Here is a 23,540-nt window from a genome sequence, read left to right as displayed (position 1 = left end):
CACAGCACAGCCCCCCTGCGGCATAAGGAGAGTCACCATGATGGAGCAGCACACAGCAGCAGTTGGGCTAATCTCTCCCGTTTCTCCCCCTGCTGTGAGGCTCAGGGGTTTGTAATTATTATTTCAGTACAACAGTTGCCAATCAACTTGCCCCAGTCCCATGGCTATTTTCACACAGCACCCGTAACTGCTGAACAGGTTGAAAACCCAGGCAGCCCTCAGAGGTAAGTTTAGCTTGTGGGTTTGGGTGGCTAGGCCAAAGGTGCAGGAGTAATTCCAACCCGACACTCCGTGTATTTTCCCAGAGCAGCGTAAAGAATTGCCTTCTGTACTTGCAGGTTTGACTGCCTTTTGATGGCAAAATTCAGCTCCAAGGGCCATCTGCCAGCTTGGCGAGGCAGGGAGGAGAGCAGCTCTTATCCAAATGCTGTGGTAACCTCTGCTGGCTTCTCCTCGCTGTTACACCGCTCCGGACACGCTACTGGAAGCATGCTTGTGGGCTGACACGGGATGTTGAGCAGACAAAAAGACACCAGAAGAGGTATATCACATTTGCTTACTCATACTTCTGTATGCATTTGCTACTACAGAGGATTGTGGGGTTTTTTTATTTAATGTGTATTTTTACGGCATCAGCGATTTAGATAAATTAGGACACCCATTCAGCCACGTGTGAACACGTTTATTTCCTCAGACTGCAGAACTTTTATTACTAAGCAGGTCTGTAACTGTAGTTTGCAACTAATCTACATTTTTCAGTTTGTAGATTGGCTACAGCATACCCAGTGTCATCTTACACAGCTGATAGATGCATTTTTATGCATACCATAACATCAATAGCTTAAGCTGCTACTTTTTTTGTTGTTAAAATAAACGTTACACCTGTGACATACCCAACCTTATCCCGTTTCTTCAAATGGCAATATTTCATATCTGTGTAAAACAGGTATTATTCATACCAACAGGTCCATTAAAGGGTCCAGGTGAGGCAAGGTGAGAAGTCATAGGAATTACAACTATAGAACTTTTTTTGCTCTGAGAGTTTAAAATCTGAACAATTTTTGTGCAAGACAAGAACAGAATGCAGACAATTGACATATGTTTCCCATTCACCTTGATTCCTAGTATTGTGCCTTACTCTGTAGTTGCATGCAGAGACAGAAAACATACATGATAAATGAGAACTGGATTTTATTAGAAGCTTCCTTTAAATTGGTAAGAAATTATGTGCTAGCCCTCATTTCAACTATTAACAGCAGAAACAGATTAATTGTATTCTATGGAAAAAATACGATTTGCCTCCCAATCCATTTGCAACTATAGCTTGTGTTCTTCTATTCCCTTAATGGAAATACATACTAGAAAAGCTTCTATGAGGCAAGCTGTTAGCCAGAATTAATTTCTTAATTTTCTCTACTCTGCAACTTCCTGTTATTTCACCATAGGCGAAACAGCAGACCACAGCAACAAACATGCTTCAATGTTAAGGCATCCTGAGAATTCTTGCTTAAGACCTATACTTTTAGTCTACTAGGAATCATGATTTCTAATAAAAATTTGTGGCCCTATGACTGCCGCAAAAATGAAAAACATGTAGACAATATGCATGTTGCTACAAGTCAGACCTTATTTCACCAAAAATATTAGATAGACCTGCCTGTTTAATTAGACATGGATCAAAAAATGAAGGACTAAGTACTTTCCCATCATTCCCTGCAGGTTTTGAAGTTGGCATTTTTCCTCCCTCTGCATATAGTTTAGTTAGTTGTTTGCCTCGGGTTGTAAAGAAATGCAGAGGGCTGTTATTAAAGCACCAATAATTTGCTGAACTCCATCTTTTGTGGAACTTGCTGAGTTAGAAAATTCCTTTTCACCTCCTCCCCCACCTCTCCTTGACTATAATAACTGAAGAACAAATATCACATTATGGTGCTAGGTAAAAGGATCTGGTGTGTTTGCAGTTTAAGTGACTAGCACAAGACAGAACAAATCCTAAAGCTCAAGCCTGTCCAGCTAAATGACAAGGGAAGTAAAAAAAGCATTTGCTTTTTAAAGGCATTACCAGAACAAAGACTCATGTTTAGGATTTGCTGTGCTTAGTGCTTTTTATTCAGAAATTGAGTCCTAATATAGTTTGTTAGAAAGCTCTGCAAGTGATTAGAGCCTGAACACACACAGGGGAGAGTGAAGAATTGCCACTACAACGAGATTCTGAGAATGCGGAAAGCATGACCCCAACTCATCAACTGTTTAGTGTTGGCCTCAATCCCAAAATGTGCTTTTGCCTTTCCAAACTCCAGCCCATCACAATAAGAATTTTTATCCAGCTCTCCATGTACCATCCCAATGGAGCAGTACGTCAGGTTCTTTCAAGGCCAGTGGCTCAAGTTTAAATTCAAAGACAGCAGCTAATGTTTTGCCCTTCCACCATAGATTACTGTTTCCAAATCAGTACAACTAAATACTATACCTGTTCCTCATTGTCAACTGCTACCATTTTTCACTAGCATTAATATTCTTGTAAACTACAGGAATCAAGGAGCACAGACCTATTCAATTATCCCTATCATTGACCTCAGTGCAGATAAGCAGAGCTCCATCAAGTGCTCTCATTAAATCTGCTGCCAAACACAAGTCAACAACTCCAGTCTCTTAGCTGACAAATAGAAAGGAGGTATCAGGCAGCCACCAACAACCACAGAATCACCAGGATTTTTTTGCGAGAGGGACAGACGTCACTTAAACTACACAGAAGTATTACCAGGAAGCATAGACTTAACATTTCTTACTGTATCTCCACCACATGAAGCAATCATTTGCATTTCTATTCCCTGCTCATTTCACTTTTGCTAAGGGCCCAGATCTTTCTGCACACCATTGAGAAAAGCATAGTCTTTCCCTCAGCTGAAATGAAACAGATTTCCCGTTTGCCTCTACTTGCTTGCCTTTATTACACATATTCAAGTTAACGTCCCTCTCTGCTGCACTGCATTCTTCAAACTTATTTTGGTACAGTTGCCTTGTAGTTCAAGGAAAGACATGAGAACAGGCGGTGTTTTGGAACACAGATATATTTTTAATGATTTGACATATAGCATAGACACTAGTTGACCAGCTCAACAACCAGGGAGGAAGGATGCAGTTTCTGTCCCATTGAATGGACAATGGTCACAATGCACTTCTGATCACATCCTGTTTTTCTAGGAGAGAAAGAGGCCAGGAATTCCTGCTAATGTTGTCCAAATTAGGTTGGTTCTTTAGCTTTCTTAAGAGTTACTGCTCCAAGCAGTGGTATCACCTGCTACAGGAATTAATACCACGTTGGAAAAGTAAGCAAAAGCGAGCCACCGGTATCTTGATCTCACCAGTCATGCTGCAAAAACATGAAGTGCTGGAATACATCTCAGCAGGAATGATATAATAGACCGACCTGATGGCTTTCCCTGAAGAAAACAGTTATGAAGTGCTGGAACAGGGGTGAAGAACCTGTTTAACACCAAAAAGAGAAGTAACCTCTGCTACCCTCTGAAGACAGGATTTCACACTGCATCTTCACACTGTATCATGTGTGCTGCAGCAAGTTGCCATAGGATGGCAGCAAAGGGGTGACAGATTTTCAGCTGGATAAACTGCTAATGCTAAAGCTTTTAAGCTTTTGGAAAAACAAGATTTTCAAGAGAATCTGCTGACGGAACCATTATCTCACTTGATGACTTCTGGGAAAGAACAATGAAAACAACGCAAGTGGATTTTATCAGATGGCTGGTAACACTACTTCTTTATATCATATGTAATTGCAATAGCATTCTACAGACCTTTTGCACCAGGATACTCCAGCAATGTGCTGCTGCTTTTTTTTTTTTTAAAGCCTTGGTAGACTGTTTTATTTTAGTCAGAGAATAGGAAGTATCAGTGTAAACAAGCATACACACAGTCAAAATCACAGGGGAGATGGGATAGGGTAAAGACAAGAGAAACAGGCTCTGCATATAGAAAAGAACAGCCCAATTGTCTAGCACTTGGACTTTGCCCGGTGATATGCAGGGGGAGCACAAATTTAGTCAGCATTTAACAGGTTCTCTACCCATCTTTTCTGTGTTGTGTGGCCTTAAGAGGGAAACAATTTAAATTGCAGCTTCAGAGAGCTAGGAAAAATTGTAGAACCAACCCTGCTCCAGTGCCATTCTGATCAGACCAAAATTCCAGAGTAGCAAGTATTATCAAACAGCAAATCAAAAACATCATGACTGTTCAAGCGAACTCATGCAACACAGTTGTCCTCAGAGGAGGGCTTGTGCCATGTTCTGACATTCTAATTACTTTATGCACAAGGACATCATTAAACTGAAATCCTAGAACAACTCCACCCATTTGCCTCCTGCACAACCAGGAGTGAAGTACATTTGAATTACCAAGGCCTGAAGAAGTTCAAGCAAACAAATCTTCAGTGCTCCCTGTCAGAAAATGGACTAGCAGAGAGCTGTTTACAGAACTAAGACTCCTCTTCGAGGAAACTGTTGCAGAGTAACAAGGAAAGAGTTTACAGACAATAAACATCCCATCCTAGGCAGATCCCTGCTTTTCTCTAATGCTATGGGACTTTGACGAAATAACAACTCCATTGGAGTTCTGAATGCTTTAAACTCACTAAGAGGAACATAAGCACTATAGTGACAAATCTCAACACAATTCCTTTAGACTAAGGAGGAAGAAAACCAACCAATTTTAGTCAGGACCTAAAATATCCTTTCTACCTGACACAAAAAAACCTAGGGACTGAAAGACATCAACAACTAGCTATGCAAAGCATCAATACTTTCAGCTAGTAATCCATATAAAATGAATAAATAATTCATAATTACATATGTAGCGTACACCATGCATCTCAAGAAGTGCTCCAGAGATAAGCACAACAGGCACGCTTTACTCTCTAAATGCAAAAATTATTACTGTCACTCTGGAAAGCGTCTGGACTGCAGACACACAGCTGAACCTCCAAGTACAGCTGCAAAGCTACATTAGATATTTTTCTTATGATGTTTTTAGCCTGGATTGACTCCATACATCCTAAAGTTTGGAGGAAGCATTCAAAGAATGTACTAGTACTCTAAAGCAGGTGCATAATAAACTGAAGAAAGCAAGATTCAATCCCAGAGAACTTAAGTCCCTCGCTTACACTGTACACCTCTGGGTTTGTCCCCAGAAACAACATAAACGTTTACACTGAGGCTCTTGTAAAGCAACAGCTGTTGTCTTGCTCTTTTGGATTCTAGTCTCCAGTTCCTTCCCTTTGTTGCTTAGATCATGCAGCTTTCAAACAGGCAGAAGCTCTGGGGGATATTCGCCGTAGCAGTATTTTGCAATTGGATCTCTATAGGTGTTTTCATGCTGCACACTCTGTCAGGAAGAGGAGGAGAAGCTTTAACAATAAACACATATTGAAACAATACATCCCTTCACTTAGGGCCGAAACCCAGAGCATTTGTACATATGCAAAAGGTTTCTCAAATTCTTCTACGCATTAGAATATCATCTGGAGACAAACACCACCACACTCCCAACATATAAAAGACAGTTACTATATTAAAGCACTTTGATATTCAACTGTACTCAGAACCTCCTTTTCAGGGGACTACCCAAGTTGGTGGGAACAGATTCAATACAAAAAAATAATATTACATATGCTTAGGTAGTATCATCAAGTGTCCTAAGCAAGCAACGCATAATAAAATTGCCACTTGAGATTTGTGCATGTTTCTTGATAAGGCCAGGGCTCAGACACTATGAGTAAAAAAAACCAAACAAACCACCAACAACCAACTTTGAAGACATTGGGAAATATGTCCTTTGTCTGTAGTCCACCCCATTGCTATATTAAATACTCAAGCTGCATGACATCTCCAAGGACTTTCTAAGAGAGCCAATGTTTGCTTAGGTCAAAACTTCTAATAAAAATCACATGGGTAACACAAGTTCACCTCTGGTCTTAAAAATAAAAAAACTACAACATACTTTTTGAGTTACAATGCAGATGATTGTCAGTATATAGAAGTCTAAAACTGTACCATAAAGTAAACCATTCTGAAGCTACTGGGAACAACTCTCACTGTTCTCATCCTTATGAGACATTCCTCAGAACCCAACAGAGAACTTCACCAGTCACTGACCTTAGCTAGTCTCTTTTTAGTTCAGTACCCCTTTTCTAAAAAGCATCTACAACTCACCCTGCTCTAAATATGCACTTTGCCCTTCACTGACTGATGTTATTACTTCATCTTACAAATCAGAGGACTGCCTTCAAATTAGCTCTCAGCCACAGCTTGAGAATTTATGAAAATGCCCACATGCATGCAAGCACAACAGACAAGCCATTCATAGGACCAAGCCCCATTTTCCAAAGGCACTTTTTGGATATTTTTCCATTTTCAAGCCCTGGACATGCACTTGTGTCTTACCTGTGATGAAGTCCTACATTTTGCCAGACACAACTCAAAGTGATCTTCCACTGCCATGAAGAGGTTTTGGAAAGCAATAGCTGCCCGGTTCAAGAAACGTTCCAGAAGATGTTGCTAAAGTGTTTAGCAAAAGAGATGACAAAACAAACAAACAAAACAAAAAACCAAAAACCACACACACAGTAGTTCAACAAGAACTAGTCAAAGCCCACCTTAACATACACAGCTCAAGTATCAGAGGAATAGTAAGCAACTCCACTTAGAATTTCTAGCAAGCACTGAAAGGTTAACACATCACGAACCCCAGCAGTAAGAAGATAATCTAGAGAACTAATAGAACACAGGGAAGTGCTAATTGCAAAACTGATGCTGGCTGGAATAGCTTTTGGGCAATCATTTCCCTTCAGCAAATGGAATTCCACTGAAGCTGAAACATTCTGCAAGGTTCCCAATATTTCCTCTTAAAGTTGGGAAGGATGGATTTCTTTTTTAAAGCTTTATTTATAGCTTGTCACATAGTCCTTGCAGGCTTTCCTCATCCTTCCAAGAAAAGGAACTGTCCCCTTTAAGGAAAAAGCTCCTCACAACAAGTACTTTTAGCCACAGAGAAACCTGAGCAGCTGAGAACATCTGAAAAGCAGGAGAAAGTCTATGCACCTTGCTGGGCTGCAGGCAACAGGAGACACAGTACTCGTACACACTGCAGCAGCCATTGGGAAGGCAGCTGTCACAGCTGTACAGCTTTGTGCTGGCCACGTTGACATTACAACAGCCATTTACCAGTAGGTCCTTCCTCTCACAGATGTAGCCTGAAAAAACAAAACCAGTAGTAACAACTGGCAAGATGTACTCCTTTGTATGTTCTATAGAAATCTACAGTAACACATTACTTAACAACAGGTTTATCAGGTAGTAGATTATGACCCCACTCAAATTGACAAGTCCTAACTAGCAATTCTTTGAAATAACACTTGGACATAGAGCTGTTTCACAACAGCCTGGTGTTATCTGCACAATTATTAAGTACCTACTCTAATATGCCGCATACAGTATGAGTATTTAAATGCAGAATATTTAAGTTCTGATTTCCTTTTGGCATAATTCACTGTTGTGATTGGAAGGGGAAAGGTGATTGGCGATGACTGTACTGGAAAAAATACAACATATGTTCTTTCAACTGGTCTATCTCTGGATAACTTTCTTTACAGTTCAATACGAAGATATATAGATCTATCCATGCAGGATAGCTGTCATAGTTGAGTGGAATCCTTAATAGTATAGAACCACAGTATATGTCCTTATGGAAACTGTACTACTACAGTGTTAGACTGAAAGATATCTGATTTTAGAGACCTTAGTGAATCAGCAGTAAGCGTAATTCAGAAAGTGCTAAATACTGATGCAAATCACAGAAGATGTGGGGGGGTTTCTACGGCCTTGATCTCTAGTCAAGAGAGGTTCAGTACCTGAGCAACAAGCACACTGGGGGAGCATGTGTGCAGGGCAGAAAAGGTTCCATACACTTAAAACAATTGGTTAATATTCTTGGGTTTACAAGGGCCAGATGAGCTTGTTAACAGTGACTGAGCACTAATTATACCTGTCCTCAGCTGCCTCCATACAAGGTCAGTCAGGTTTCCCTGATTACATTCCCTAATATACCTGACAGTAGGAATATGCTGCAGGGAGATACAAACAGCTCTGCAAGCAACCACTCTAAATTGAGCAGAACTCAATGTCTGGGTTCTGCTCAAAGGTAAACCAGAGTTCTTTGAACCTACGGTGGCCCTGGAAACAGCACAGCTGCACTCATAAGGTACTGTGCCTGAGCTGTGCACACAGTCAAGTCAGCAGTGTCTGCAGCCACAGCAAAATTAATTGTCTGAGGATGAAATACCAACAGCTGAGGTTGTGCAGTAAGAATGCCTTAATAAGGAGCAGTTGTTACTTGGAAGTGCCATCAATGACCAGACAGGCAAAGCAGCATTCAGCACTGCAATATGCAGAATAAGTTCTTAGTATCAGGTATACCCAGTTCATCTGTAATGAGGAGCTTCCCCTGCACAGAATTCCTGCACTGGTTACTCAGCTGACTGCTGTTTCCCGAACTGAACTTCACCTTCCACATGATCGGCTGCTCGTGCTCTTGCACTTGGAGAAGATTCCGGTCTCTCACTGTCCTCTCTTCCTGCAAGGCAAGACAGTAATGCAACCAAATACAAATGCCTTCTGCCTTTCCAATCCATGTGCTTCTCCCACAATTAAAACACCTAGTAGTTGTAAATTCCACAGCACAGGAAACTCAAGTGTCAATGGAACAAGCAACATAATACTTGCAGTGGCTTACTTTTTGCTGGACACAGCATAAAAGCAACACAGTCCTGTAAAACTGTGTTGGTGTTTGGGGGTGTGGGATTTCGCCAAAGGATCAGCTAACACAGCTCAACTGGGTTACTACAACTACAGAAGCAGCATCGATTATATTAAATAACCATAGGTGCACACATTTCACTTTTCCAAGTTCTTTGTTAGTGGAAAGTTCACAGGAGATATTGTGTTGTTAGCTCAATTTACTAGAGATATTACAACAGAATAATCGAGTCCCTCCAAGATTAGCTTTTCCCCCCTCAAGGTCTGGTTCAAACCATTATCGCTGTCAAACACTGTCCCAGACATTACTTTTTTAACCCCCTGTTTTAATTTGACAATTACGATGTAAGTTTTACGGCAACATATCCCAGGAGCTCAGGGTCAGCGCTTGAAGACCAGAAGTCACCCCGGGATTCGGGATGTTTTAACCCACCCCGCGCCGTGGGGGGCCCGGGCCCGCACCTCCCCCAGCGGGCCGGGGGCTCGGGGGACACTGACCTGCTTGAAGGTGCTGGTGAGGAAGTAGACGAGGGAGAGCCCAAAGACGACGCCGAGGACCCAGCGCTTCCTCAGCAGCCGCCGCCACAGCACCGCTCCCCAGGGCACCATGGCGGCGCGGCCCCGGGGCCGCGGGCTGGGCCCTCAGCCCCCCACCGCCGCGCTCGCCCGCCGCAGGGAGGGAGAGGAACGGCGGGGGCAACGCTGCCCCAGGGCCGGCATCACCGGCTGCGGCGAAGGGAGGGAAGGAGCCTCGGCGCAGCCGCCCTGGGCACTGCCGGTGGACCCGGCCTCCCGCAGCGAGCGCGGCCCAGCCGCTTCCGCCGGCCGCGGGGCGGGGGAGGCGGAAGCCGCGGCGGTGCGTGCGGCGCGGGGGGCGGTGCCGGTACCGTGGCCCGCACGGTAAGTACGGGGCGCGCCGGCCTGCGGGCCCGGCCTGCTGCTCCTGCACCCGGGCGGCTGCCGCCCGCGCTGGGGCGCTTGGCCACGTATTCCAGCGGGAATCTCCTTCCCCGACCTAACTGGGGAAACAAGGCCTCACCCATGTCTCTCTGTGTGTATACATATGTATGTATGTATATATTTGTATATACGTGTGTTTATCTATATGTATATATTTATTTATTACACTCGTGTGTGTGTAATGGAGCACAGCCCAGCAGGTGCCCGGGAATGCCTGTGCACTGCAGGTGCCATTCCCAGGGGAAAATGGCCTTGTTGAATCCTGTGCTAGCGTAGGGGTTGAAGCACCAAGGGTTCACGCTCCTCTGTGTCTTCCTCAAGGAGGTGGAGAGGTGAAATTCACTGTGCTACAGTGAAAATTACTCTGTGCATGTGCTTCTTACAGATACGCCTGTTTGAGCACTGTGATGCAGGTGCTCTACAAATCATCCGGCTTGAAGGAATTGTCATGAGTCTGAAATTTGGACCGTCTTGGATTACCTGAAGGACTCCATGTGTAAGATGTCTGCGCCATCTTGAGCTTACCTCTCTTCAACTGTGGCAGCTTGCATCTCTGATTAAGCCTGTTGTTCAGGTACCGTTAAAAAAATGTCCAAGTGTTGCAAAATGAAAACCCCTAATCCAGAAAAGGCAGGACCAGTCAGTGTTGAAGCTGTGTGCCTTTTGGAGCAAAGTCCATTTAAATTCTATCTGATCTTAAATCTTTAGCGCTCTGGGCAGAACAGGGGATTAAATCTCATGAAGTTCTGTGTCCTCAGTTCTTAGCATGCATGTCACTGTCTCCTTCATGGCTGATGCCAAAAGAGAAAGTGTCTCCACATAGAACTGCATGTCATTTTGGAACATGATTTCACCCCACACTACAATCTAGTAGACTTCTAATGGTCTAGAAGAGAGCAAAGGATTTTCCAGTATCAGAGTTATCTCCACACTGACTCTAGCTCAGCTTGTGGCATCGGAAGATGGACAGATTTCTTTATAAGCAGTGACCCCAAAGCTGTTCACAGGTAGGACAGCTCTCCCTGCGTGGGTCAGCCTGTCTTGGCCTTTTCATATCTTAATTACTGTTTAGGCTTAAAGTAGGGTAACATTATATATTAAGTTGACAGAGATACTGTCAGGTTAGGATTAAACAACATTTACTGCAGGGAAAGCATAAAAGATTCCTGAAGTACTAAATGTTGTTATTACAAATGCAGCTTTAAAAATTCTGGGGAAACCCCCATAACTTTAATATGTATTTTTTACTGTATAAAACTTGCAGATCCTTATAAAATTAATTTTGGCCCTGAAAACACAATGCAAACTGAAATGTGTAGCTAGAAATAAAAAACTGCAGGGAGTTACAAGATCAAAATTTGTACTTAAGAAAATGTTGGTAACTCAGGGTATCAGAAAACTCAGAATTACATTTCTGGTACTCATGATGGCTTCCTGCATCCAGTCCATAAACTGTGTTAAAAGCTGTTTTTTTCCTGCCATATGTGATTATGCCAAATTTTATTTACATAGATATGTCTGTATTTATATTTCAAGGGAGTGTCCAAAGTTGGCATCTCATATTAAAACCTCTGTGTTCTCTCAGTGTTGTCTCAGCCTGGCTGGTGGGGTTCTTCAAGAGTGGATGTTACAAACCAAGAGTCTGTCTCTGGTTTTTTTAAATGATAACTTTTTTTTTTTGTTACCTCGTTACAAATTTGATACCCTTACCTGTGTGATTTAACTGAAACACCCTTTCTTCTTTCACTGTTTCATAACTTTCAGGGCTGGGCAAACTACATGTATTTTTATTGCAATGTATGTGGTAAACACAACTGTTCATGTATTGTGAACTGTATGATTTTGGACTTTATTAAGGGATAAAAATTGAATTTAATGCAATTTCTCACGGGCTGTTGGGTCACTGAAAGTAAAGAATATGAATGAAAAAGTGAAAATATAGGGGGGAAAAAAATTCTGTATTTTCTACTTCTCAGCTTCCATACCTCTGCTTACAGACAGCTAGGAAATGTTCTCGGAGCCATTGTGCCTTTACAGAATACAGATATAGGGCTACATATCTATTTACATATACTCATGCAGTATGAAATGTTATAAATAATGTTAAACTTTTGATACTCAAAAGTATTTAGAGCCTTTTACATTTTATTCAGTAGCTATGCTGGTCTAGGGCTGAGTAGGATCAGACTTTAGTATTAAAAGGATGTCTCTCTAAATCTTTTATGAAATGCCTGTGACAACCTGGACAAACCACTTGTAAAAGTAGCCTATTCCTCAGGTTTTGTATAACTAATGTAACAGTAAGCAGTATAAGACTATTTGCCAAGTACTCTGTGCTGTGCCTTGATGATGATGAAGGTTGTGTTCTTCTTTGGTTTTGAATTAAGCATTCTTAAAAAGTGTAGTGTGTTTGAGGTTGTTCCCTTAAAATTAGACGCTTGAAAGCAGAGTAGATAGATAGATAAATAAATAGATAGCTTATCTCCTTGTTCTAGAAAAAGTTCCTGAAGTTAATACAATTTCAATGTCTTTTCATTTCCCACACCAAACCTTACTTTATTTGTGCTGACAATTCTGGAATGAGTGGAGTAGAAACATGAGATCTTTTGCATATGTGTGTATTATTTGTGACCATTGTGCAGAGTTTGCTAATGACATTTATGTGGGTTAAAAGGAATGGGTTGCTTATTTAAAAGAATATTGTGATGGCTTGATTGTATTTTTTCATAAGGGATGTTTAGACATTTTCTTTTTTTCCTCCCTCTCAGTTTTGCTTTACAAAGCGAGTTTCTTCAGAAGAAGAAGAAGAAGGGATTTCATTTCCAAAGAGCGTATGTCGAATCACATGTCACTCTGAGAGCTAATCTCTTAGTTGTCCTCAAGTTCTTTATCAGAACATGTCATCACACAGCTGTACACTCCTTGTGACTGCCACAGACTGCAAAAGGGGATCTGACTAGTTCCTGCCCTGCTTGGAGACCTGTGTATGTGTGCTTCCATTTGCCAGTTTCTTCGCAAGTGTACTAAGAAAAAAATGCAAGCTTGAGGTGCTTTTTCAGAGAAGCAAATGATTTATGCCAGCCATGTCACCAGCTGAATGGGTTTCACTACCCTCTGACTCTGTGGGCCTTTGTTAGTAGTCTCACCGGGATTTGTTGACCTACAACGTTAATGTTGAGCGTGTTGTGTTTTAAGGTTTTGAGGAAAATGCAGAGACGGCATAGCAGCAACACTGATAACATTCCTCCTGAAAGGTAAATATTTTCCCTTCTTTTTTCCTCTGTTTTCCTCTTCAGAGGTCTATGTTATGATTTAAGTGTATTGTGCGTTTTAGAAGCTGAAAGATCAAGACTGAGAAAGGCATATACTTCCTGTGCATGTAGTGTGGCCAGACTTTCTGCTCAAGTTTAGAGGGTTTACGGAGATTTACTTTTCTCCTTCATGTCAGTTACTGACTGCTGCCAACTACAGTGTTTCACGTTGCATGATCCAGTATGGCACATATGGAGACAGTTGGCTTAGCCCAGGCAGGATGTTTCTGAGCTCTTGAAGAGCGATTCATGGCACAGTCCTGTGGGGATCCTGAGCACCACCAATCTGAAAGGATCAGTCTGTATGAACAGAGGCTATTTATACTTCCGTCATTAGGTTTTTACAAAGTCTGCTGGTCTGAAGCTCCCAACTACTATGACTTAGTATTCTGTAAAGAGTTTGGGTGAGCCTTTACATCATTCCAGAATCTGTATGTAGCTTCATGTATGTGAATACCTCAATTCATTTCTGTAATTATAACATCAGCAAGGGAGACTTGCCACTGTTGTTGTTCTGCTACTAAATATTCCCTTGTGCTTTCCCAGAGCTAGAGCTTGACATTTATTTTTTTTTTCTAAAGAAGAAACTAATCTAATTACTCTAAGACAAGGATGGAACTAACGAATTTCATTGCTCTGGCTGAGCTCAGATTGTAAGCGAAACATCATTACTAAGTATTTCATAGTGGTTTTGCAAGTAGAGGTGAAGCTTGATGTCATGACCACTTTTAGCATGGTACCTTTCTTAATTTCAGGGGAAAAGAAAGCCATCTTCAACTTTTTTTTGCATGATGCTGCCCAAGCCTCAGTGCAGTCTGTAGATTTTATATCAGCAAGCAAGGCTGGGGCTTGAGTGGCACATAAGATGTTGTATGGGCCCTCTCATCTGTAGCGTAGAGCTCTCTGAGTCTGTATAACCTTGTAAGGCACTTCAGGATCTATTTGAATGGTTGAAAATTATTCAAGATAGGTGTCTATTATTGAGTGCAAAAGATAAGCAGAGTAATGTCAGTTTTTATAGATGCTTCTGGTTTTTAACAGGGTAAATACATGTTGTCAGTAACATAGGCTGAAAGTTTTTTTAACTGTAGAATGAAACACTGTTGCCACTGGTCTTCACTTCTGTTAACTGCAGAAGACTCACGATTTCATCCTTGTTTATTTGTTTTTAAATATGTCCCCGATTAATTCCTTCCTGCTGAAAGCATAGTTATGTATCCTGGTAGTATTGTTCCAAACAATAGTTGTGTCATTATCTGTAACACTGGGTTCCATCCAGTTTGTCTGTTATGTTCCAGACATAAGGACCGTCACATGTCCCTGTCTTGTGTATACATCCCTGAACTGTAATGTTAGGTGTAAAATCCAAGGTCTGATTGACAAATATTTTTATCCAAAAAGAGGTGTGCAATGTCTTGTTGACTTGATTCCTTGGTGGAGCCTGTGGAGAGACACTGGGAATGAGGTGTAGCTATAAAAAGCCTTATTAGGAGTTTACTTAGTGGGTAGGTATGCCCAGAGAGGTTTGAAGCTGTCTCAAGAGTGAGATGAAAGGCAGTGCTCTGTGCTCTGTAAGATGCCTGGGGAGGCTTTTGAACCCATGGGAGAGAGAGGGTTAAGGGCCCTGTATGTGCCTGCATGTGCTCTCTCAGCTTGTGACCACTATTTCTAAAGTTAGAGATCTCCAAGGATTAAAATCAAGAGAGACCGAAGCTCTGCAACATGCCTTATTTCAGGGCTTTGCCTCTTGCTAAGCTTTATTTATTCTTTACTCTCTTTTTGCAAGTTAGAGAGGTATTTGCTGTTTGCCAACCGTTTACTGCCTAATGATTGTTCTACTTGTTACCTGTATTGTTCCCTGTCATCTAAACTTTGAGTTTATTTCAGTACCACAGTATTGAGTTCAGGTGAAGAAAGCCTATTTTCTTTTGGTATTAGGATAAGGATATTTAAGACTTTCTTTTTGGAATCTGGCTATAATCCAGCAAGCCCAGGAAAGAATCAGTGCCAGATCTAATTCTGTCCAGTGCCCAGTAATTTTGGTACATCCATGTCCAATTTGCTGAAATACAAAAATAAAACAATTTATCTTGACCCATGAGCACATCCTTCACTTATAATATCTGTTGGGTCAGGGACACACAAGCAGCTCTCAGCGCTTCTCTTCTCCAGCTGACTTTGTCTCTTGTTGGTGTTATTCATCCGTGGTCAAGTAGTAATCATCCCTTAATAAAGAGAGAAGATTCTGGGGGTAGGTCATTTCTTTGAGCTAGCTTGATTAATTTGTTTGTATATAATGTGACCTGTCTTGGTTGTGCTGTGTCAAGTTACACGGGGTTTTGTATGCTTGTCTTTGAATATTACAACCATTATAGATGTTGAATTTGCTATTGGATGTGTTATTTCTTTGGGTCCTCCAAAAGTAAAGGGTGTGTTTGGGAACTCTGTTCCTTAGATGAAGGAACTGGTGCATTTTGGCCAGTTCTTTAAAAGTATTCTGATCTTATCTTAGAAGTCTGGTTACTGGCCTCTAGTTCTGCAGCTGTGACTTTCCAGCAGCCAATAGTGGGAAAAGCATCTGTCATCTGGAGACCTACAAATTCTGGTAGTGTGTGAGGAGCTGTTAAATGACTACAGTCAAGATTAGGCTAGAAGACCGAAAAGTTCTGTAGCACTTCTTTTTGTTTAATCGCTTTGCTCTAATCTCTGCTGCAGAAACCGGAGCCAAACAGTCAGTTCTGAAACTAGCGTGGATGAAAGTGGAGTTTTTGAAAGTCTGAAGGCTGAAGCTTCCTCACCACAACAGCTGTTCTCAGGCCTGGCAGGTATCCCGTCGGGCACCATCACAGCCACGCCGTTCCAGTCAGGTTTGGTTCTGGGCTCTTCAGCAGGAGGTGGGGAAGTTTTCATTCAGATGCCAGCCCCAAGGGAGGAAGGGACCAGTCGGACAGAAGGAGCCCCGTTTCACCACCGGCAATCATCCCATCATTTCCACCATGGCCATCACCGGGGCTCATCTCTACTGCACATGGCAGGAGGGGACCGCCACGGGCATGCTGAGGAAGGCAGTGATGAACAAGCTGGAACTCCAGCCCCAGCTCTTTCAGAATTAAAAGCTGTCATTGGTTGGCTGCAGAAGGGACTTCCCTTCATCTTGATCCTCCTGGCTAAAGTTTGTTTCCAGCACAAGCTTGGTAAGCATCTATCTTTTTTTGGATTGTAAGTGTATTAGAGAGTGGTTAGGAAGCTTTATCATGCTGTGGTGTCTGATACATTTATCTGCGTGACAGTGTCTAGAGGTGGTCTAGCATGAAGGGAACACATTCAAATGTGTGGGATAATGCATCTGATAAATTCACCCTACTTTCAGTCCAAGCTGTTTTCATCTGTGTCAGTCCCATCTGTTTCCTGTCCTGACCTATGGGAGACCACTTCTGTTCCTTTTCCTAATCTCTCCTTGATATTCCTGTACAGGTTGAGGATGTTACCGAGGCTTCTCCCTCAGCCTTCTCTCCAGGAGAGATGGGGGGAGCTTACATTAGTCACTAGCAAAGGCTTCTGTGTAATGCAGAAGGGTTCAGAGGGATAAGGCTGTAGTACAGCTGGAAGGATGGTAGTTCTGAAATCAAGCCAAACAGCAACAGCAGTTACATCTTGTAGTCAAGATATTAAAAGTTCCCTAAAGAATACCTCCATCCAGGTTTCTTGATGGTACCTAAGCATTTCAGCCCCTCAGTGATTATGTAAAATCTGTTCATCTCATCCTCCTCTTACTAAGAAATCATGTGTGGTATGCCTGAGGATCTTCAGTCATTCTGGGAGTACTATGCTGAGTTTATCATCACAGGGAAGCCAATAATGCTTGGGTTTAGTCCACTTACAGCTCTGCCAGTATTCCCAAAACCAGGTATTGATTCATGTCCGCAACATCTTGCTCTTTTGACCTGATACCCTATATGGTTTTGATTGCGTACCCTGTCCTCCATGAGCTGCTGAACTGCTGTTGTAATACTGTCACCTAGCTGAATTTTGTTTGCACAATGCAGCCACAACTTGCAGCACTCTGCTGTCCTGCAGCACAGAACCTGACATTAGGACAGAGTGTCGGTATTGGGCTGGGTGGCAAGTGCTCACTGCAGTAGTTTCATTTTCATGCAGATTGGATTTCAACTTTATATGAGTCCAGACTGCCCTGTTTTAGTTGCCTATATATTTTAATTCCCAGTGCATCCAGAGTATCACCCAGTAAATTTTTTTCTAAACTTGAGATGCTGACATCAAATGGCTTAGGACTGAAGATCCTCCTGCTCAGCCCTACATGCTTTGACAGTGTCTTTCCCTGCAGGGATTGCTGTGTGCATTGGTATGGCCAGCACATTTGCATACGCCAACTCAACACTCAGAGAACAGGTTGCTCTGAAGGTGAGTACGGCATCTTACTCACTTACGTTCCCAAGCAACATCCCCCTTTCTATACAAAACAATGTCTACGCCAAACCGTGTTTTGCAGTGTAGGGCTGAATGCCGTTATATGCATGCAGATTGTCAGAATAAGAATGCCGTGCCGTAATCCTCACTTCCTTTTCTTACTTCTCCCCATTGATGCTCTCCCACAGTTTTTATCCTGCTTTATTGTGAAAGTGTGGCATAATAAAACGAAGAGAGGAAAGGTCAGGGATACTGTAATCTGCTTCTGACTCTGCCATTGACTGGCAGTGCATCTTCAAGCACTTCTCTGCAACTTAGTTTCCCATTATGTACAATGGAACCTATTTATTTCACTAGTTAATAATGAGATTTAATTTATTAGTGTTTATTGATGTTTTGGGATGTTCAGCTGAAGGATTTTGTAGATGTATCACTTGTTAGTATCTTTATAATGCTCTGTTAATAATACGCTTAGAATATAAAGAAACCAGCAGATCTTTTCAGGTCTTATGATCTTCAGTGTCAGCAGAATACTTCAACAGCACTAAAAGCACAAGACTAGAATTGCTTTTTTGTAAAAATTACATGGGTGGCACAAGTGTATACTTACATCTACCAGCAGCAGTGGAATAAAAGTGATACAATACTGAATGAATAGATAAATTGCACAATCATGTAATACATTGCTGTTGCCTTGCACTTTGTACCTCTGTCTTTCCAGCAGTGTGCCCCTTAATCTGCCTGCTTTAAATCTCAACCTAACGTCCCTGGCTGTTGAATAGCTACAGAGAGCCATTTTGTTAATAAATCAGCTCACAAGAAAAATGCTGGGTTTTTCACTCCCAGGAGTAAAATTTACTCTCCAAAATTATACAAGGCCAAGACCCAGGACAAGATCTTATGCCATCCAGCTTCTGTCTATAATGTTCCATGTCTTTTGAAAGGCAAAATTTGCATGTCTTTTGACCTTTAATTACTTCTTCAGTCAAAAATGCATGTTCTAGAACCTCCGTGCATTCAGATAACCCATCACTACATGCAGCACATATGAATGTTATGTTATATTTGATTTAGCTAAGCCTTCTTCTAAGTGACTTTGGATCTATTTGTAAAACACCCCTTTGATGAAGTGTCATTCCAAACAGGTGACAGTGCAGAATTATAGGACAATATATGGAACTGACTTTTTTTTTTTAATCGCTTGTTGAACTGCATTTTAAATATCAGGAGAATTTAAACATCCTAAGATCCCAACTTTGAAAATTGTGTTCTTCAAGTAAGGCTGTCATTTTCACCAGCAGTTTTCGATTAATTTCTCTAAAGTTACTTTATTTGAAAAGGTTAGCTGGGTGAGAGCCATTTCTGCTTGTGTTCATATGTCTTCACCTAGCAGCCTATTTCTGAGTCTGTCCTATGTAAATAAACTAATTACTGAACACTTGGTTGCATATTTGTGTCCCCTGAGATGGTCTTGCATTTTTCAGCAGTCAAAGGCTCAGCGCAACCCTTGGGACCTTGAATTTATCTTCTCTGCTTCTTTTTCTTGCTCAGGAGAAGAGATCAGTGTTGGTTGTCTTCTGGATTCTGGCCTTCCTCACTGGAAACACCTTGTACTTGCTTTACACATTCAGCTCTCAGCAGCTGTACAACAGGTGGGTAAAATTTCCATTGTACATGATAGAAGCAGGTGATAATTGCCAGGGAGGAAAAGAGGGAAGCCCACTTTTCCCCACACTTTGGGAGGAAGTGTGCATACCTAAGGTATTTGCTATCTTTGTGATACCTTTCAATGGAGGAAAAGAATATGTGCATTGCTTCTACCAGTGGACTATGCTCCTGTCAATAAATTACAATAACCAGGGTTTAAATGGGCCAGGGTTAGTGAATCAGGCCAGTGATGATATACTACAGTGTTACTGCTTGAAACATGTACACTTGCAATTTTCTTATATATTGAAGCAGAGTGGATACCTTCTTATAGTGGAGCTTCTGAATTTCCATTTTGACTGCTGTGGCTGAACATGAAGAGCAGGTGTTGGAAACAGATACAAAATTGACCTACTGATTTTCCTCTTCCTATAATGTTTTCTTTTCTCTTCAGTCAATCAAGCTTTGAGTCCATTACAGGAGATAAAATGGAGATGAAATAGTAGTGTTTTATTTCAGTGTCCTCAGGGCTTGGAGGCATTTGGATCTGAGGTAATTAAGATAGCCTCCAATTTCAAATTCTGACTAAAGCGGTTCTCAAATACAGAAAAGTTAGTACGCGTGGATTTGGTTCAGTACTATATCTGCTTATTATAAAGCAGGGATTAAATGACAGGAAGCAAATGCAGAACTTAAGCAAGGAGATGTTAGTAGAATAAATAGGAAGAAATGGAGCTATACCAAACCTAGTTACTTGAGAAAGTAGTTTTGATATTAGTAGCTAAAACCATACAAATTGTTTTCCCAATGAAAATTTTATTTGTCCCACTGAAGGGGACTTAGAACTTCAGACTGAAAATACAATGTGTGTAACATGCATCAGTTGGGTTATGGCTAGATGGCTCTTGGGTATGTTTTTTCTGTCTTTTATTTCACTGCTTTCTTGCTTCTTCCTGCCAATACTATCTATGCAGTGGAAGAGTCAAGGTCTACCCACAACCCTGGTATCATTTGGAATTAGCCTGATGTATTTGGGTTTGATCATTGGACAGCTGTGTATGAAAATGCTTCTAGAAAGGGGGAGAGATGAGAAGTCTTGTATGTGTGGGTTCAAATGTGAGATGGGAAACCATGGGATACTCTGTGTAGGGCTTGTGGGAAGGAATGGAAGATAAGAAACAGGTATGGCAGAAAGATGTGAAAGCATTAATAAATTTGTTTGCATCTCAGAGCAACAGTGTCTCTTAAGTGTCTCTTAAGAAGGATAAGCTTAGAAGCATGAATAGGACTAATTTAAAATAAAGGATAGATCATCTAAAATAAAGGGGTTTTGGCAAACCGGGGCCATCCTACACAGTTTAGGGTGTGGTTTATTAACAGCGAGTAGACTGGGCAACAGCTTAACTGAAGAGCCTTATTCCTGCGAGTATTGCAGTGGTACCTGCTGTCATGCTTGGGCTACTGTATCTATTGCTTGCTGTGTGGGGACTGGTGACTGTTCACAAGGCAGGCCTGTAAAATTAGAAATAGCTGGTTTGGTTTTCTTCCTTTCTGGCTTATTTTTCGTTTCCTGATTTATTTACTTTTTGCCTGTTTCTAGTGCATGAATAGTAGTAAAGTATCTGATTCTGTTTCTGTTTTTAGGGTGTAATTTTACCTGTTGTGCTGTGCCAATGTTGTGAGTATTTTAAATTCATGTTCAGGCTTTTAATTCTGGGTTGGTTATTTTACTTTTGCTTCTTTTTTTGTTGTTTCTTTTTGTTAAGTTTTTGCTTTCTACCATGAGGCTTTAGTAGCTAAATATCCTGAAGACAAATCCTGATTTTGCAGTCTGAGTAGGGTCCAGTCTTCATTGCTGCTCACATCAGTAGCTCCTGCCCATTGCTATATGAAGTTCTGCTGTCCTGGACTCCCCTTCTTTAAAGGGCAAATGTTCAGCCCAGTCAATGACATTTAAGGGGCACTAAGTTTTTGGATCTTTGTTTTAGGTAAGAGTTGCTAATTAACACAGCCCAGCTCTTGTTCTGCTTCAGACAGTGGCAAGCCACTGTCAGAGCATGACACACCTGAAGTTCTGACCTTCCTGACTTGTCTAATACAGTACTTTCTTTGTCACCAGTTTGTTTCACATGCACAAGTAGCTTTAGAAACTGCTGCCCCTGCAATAGTTCTACCCTGTGGCAAGCCAGCCTCAGAAAACATAGTGGTCTTGACTTGGCCATGACTTCCCCAAGGAATCGTAATTACTGCTCACTTGGACTTCAAAGGATAAGCTTTTTCAATCAGATCTGATAAAGCAAGCCTGTGAACTAAAGGCACTGTCATTAGACCAAAGGCTCTTTTACAGTGTGGATTGCAGGTTACGGAAATCGCAGTCTTCCAAAAGAGATTTTGTATATGGTAGGGTCCTGTTTTCTGATGGTGGGCAAACCTGCTGACCTCAGTAGAAATGGGCAAGAACAGACAGATTGGAGAGTCTCAGAGGAACCATGGGACTAATTTGCATGTCTGATTCCTATGACCCTTGAGAACTTCACCAAAGTTCAATGGAGTTTCTAGGCTTTCTCTAGTCAGCAACGGATACAGCTGGTATCAAGAAGCTTAAGTGAGGTTCTTCTCATTGGTATGTGATCCTTGGTGTCATGCCTTTCAGCCTTATATTTCTGAAACCCAACCTTGAGAGGCTGGACTTCTTCGACCTGATGTGGATTGTAGGGATTGCAGACTTTGTGCTGAAGTACCTCACCATTGCATTGAAATGCCTAATTGTTGCCTTGCCTAAGATCATCCTAGCCATCAAGTCAAAGGTAAGAGCCTCTCTTCTTGATCTAGAGATGTTTGTCTTTGATAATCTGATACCTTTACAACATGTTTGCAGCATGAAATATGGGTAGAAGTATAGGAAATCATAAAAATCTGATAAAAGGCTGGCTGAAAGTCACCTGGGTAGTGAGGTTTTTTGGGTTTTGAGCCATCACAGGCCTGAGCAAGGGTTTGGTAAGACCATCAGGTCAAGTCCAAAAAGAGAGGGATAAGCATTGCTTGAGGACTAGGTACTAGCAGTAAGATAACTGCTTTCCTGGTTGATTTTGTTCTAAGTCTTGTTTTTTGAGTAATCTCTGTAAATAGATATTTCTGAAGCAGAAATGTCTTCATTTAATGGAAAGAAATTGCAAGTATTTCTCTCTTTGGAGTTTCACTTGGGTCAAAGTAATAATAGTATTAAATTGAAGCTACTGCTACCACAAAAGGCAGCACCAGTTCTAACCATGGGTGAAGATTTTGACTAAATGGTTAACATACTTAAACGTTGATGAAATCATATGTATACTGGGCCTAACTTTTGAAACTTTCTCACTAGATTCTCTTGAAATACCTTTTTATATTTTCTTTTTTACTTTTACAAGTCTGTCATGCTGCCTCTTCCTCCACTTACTAGTGTCTACGTTTCAGTGGCAAATGTAGCAATGTGTATTATTTGCATTTGGTAAAGAAACTTTCTGGCATCTGTTGGGATGAAAGGTACTATATAGTTGCAAGATACTGCTGAAAGTCTCAGGCAGGGCACTTAAGGGGATCTCTAAACTGAGGATAGTTTTGCTTAGAAATGACATGGGTGACAGGGGAGTTGGGCAGTTTTTTCCTGCACAGCAGGGCTATTTGAGATGGTTATTAATTTATTTTTGGCAATTGTCCAGCTTTTTTTTTCCTTCTTCTATTATTATTATTGTATTTTGGGAGATTAATGTGCTAGGTCAGAGCATAATCCAGCCTGGGGAGGGAGGGAAAAGTGATGTGAATAGTCTTTCCAAGATAAATTGCAGTGTTGGAAAAGGTTCACAGCCTTTGCTTGCTTGTCTGAGAGCTATCCCAAGTACTCATTAATCCTTGTCGGGAGAGAAGAAAGAGAAGGGGTCTTTATTTGCAGCTACAGTGGGAGGCTGGTAAGATCACATCTGTCAAGGGCCTATAATGACTCAGAGCACAGATGCTTCATTTTTAATACCTTTTTCTGGATAGCAATATTTCTCACTTTTTTAAACTCCCTTTTTGTCTTAGGGTGTTGTTGATAGTCTCACTGTCCCTTGACATCTGAGGCTGCTGTTACCTACCACTATGGATCTGGATTTATTTTTATCCCCCACTCTACACTGCATCCGTTAAGCCAACCAGGGATAAGATCTGGTGTAACAAATTAAGCAAGATCAAACCGGGATGGGATAGCTCCAAGAGAACTGCAGGATGCTGTAGAAAGTGTAATTGGTAACCACATAGCTGAGCTCTTTCCCTGAGCTTGATGACCCAGCTTACTTCTACAGGCCAGCACAGTGCTACATGTCTTAATTTTGCAGATAAGTTTTTGGGTTTT

At 41.5% G+C, this 23,540-nt stretch overlaps 2 protein-coding genes across 7 annotated transcripts in view; one reads left to right on the top strand and one right to left on the bottom strand.

Annotated features, from left to right (window-relative positions):
- Positions 1-666: 666 nt before the first annotated feature.
- SPRING1 (SREBF pathway regulator in golgi 1) lies at positions 667-9,625 on the bottom strand. The gene is made up of 5 exons (XM_037387229.1): positions 9,324-9,625; positions 8,487-8,643; positions 7,113-7,264; positions 6,456-6,569; positions 667-5,397 (listed from the first exon to the last, which is right to left on the bottom strand). The coding sequence occupies exons 1-5, from the start codon at positions 9,432-9,434 to the stop codon at positions 5,314-5,316; spliced, it is 618 nt and encodes a 205-aa protein (XP_037243126.1). The 5' UTR covers positions 9,435-9,625; the 3' UTR covers positions 667-5,313.
- A 42-nt stretch (positions 9,626-9,667) lies between these two features.
- Positions 9,668-23,540, top strand: part of RNFT2 (ring finger protein, transmembrane 2) — a 33,390-nt gene continuing 19,517 nt past the window's right edge. The window contains exons 1-7 of one of the 6 annotated variants that reach the window (XM_037386860.1): positions 9,668-9,725; positions 10,171-10,359; positions 12,554-13,039; positions 15,812-16,290; positions 17,442-17,518; positions 19,076-19,176; positions 21,825-21,978. In XM_037386860.1, the coding sequence (XP_037242757.1) occupies positions 12,957-13,039; positions 15,812-16,290; positions 17,442-17,518; positions 19,076-19,176; positions 21,825-21,978 (894 nt within the window). In that variant the 5' untranslated portion in view covers positions 9,668-9,725; positions 10,171-10,359; positions 12,554-12,956. Of the gene's footprint in view, positions 9,895-10,170; positions 10,360-12,553; positions 13,040-15,811; positions 16,291-17,441; positions 17,519-19,075; positions 19,177-21,824; positions 21,979-23,540 lie in introns of all 6 variants that reach the window. The other 5 variants (XM_037387111.1, XM_037387016.1, XM_037386940.1 and 2 more) reach the window with 5 other exon arrangements.

Source organism: Falco rusticolus, chromosome 1, assembly GCF_015220075.1.
Source record: "Falco rusticolus isolate bFalRus1 chromosome 1, bFalRus1.pri, whole genome shotgun sequence".
NCBI lineage: Eukaryota > Metazoa > Chordata > Aves > Falconiformes > Falconidae > Falco > Falco rusticolus.
This window is presented reverse-complemented; position numbering and strand designations above follow the sequence as displayed.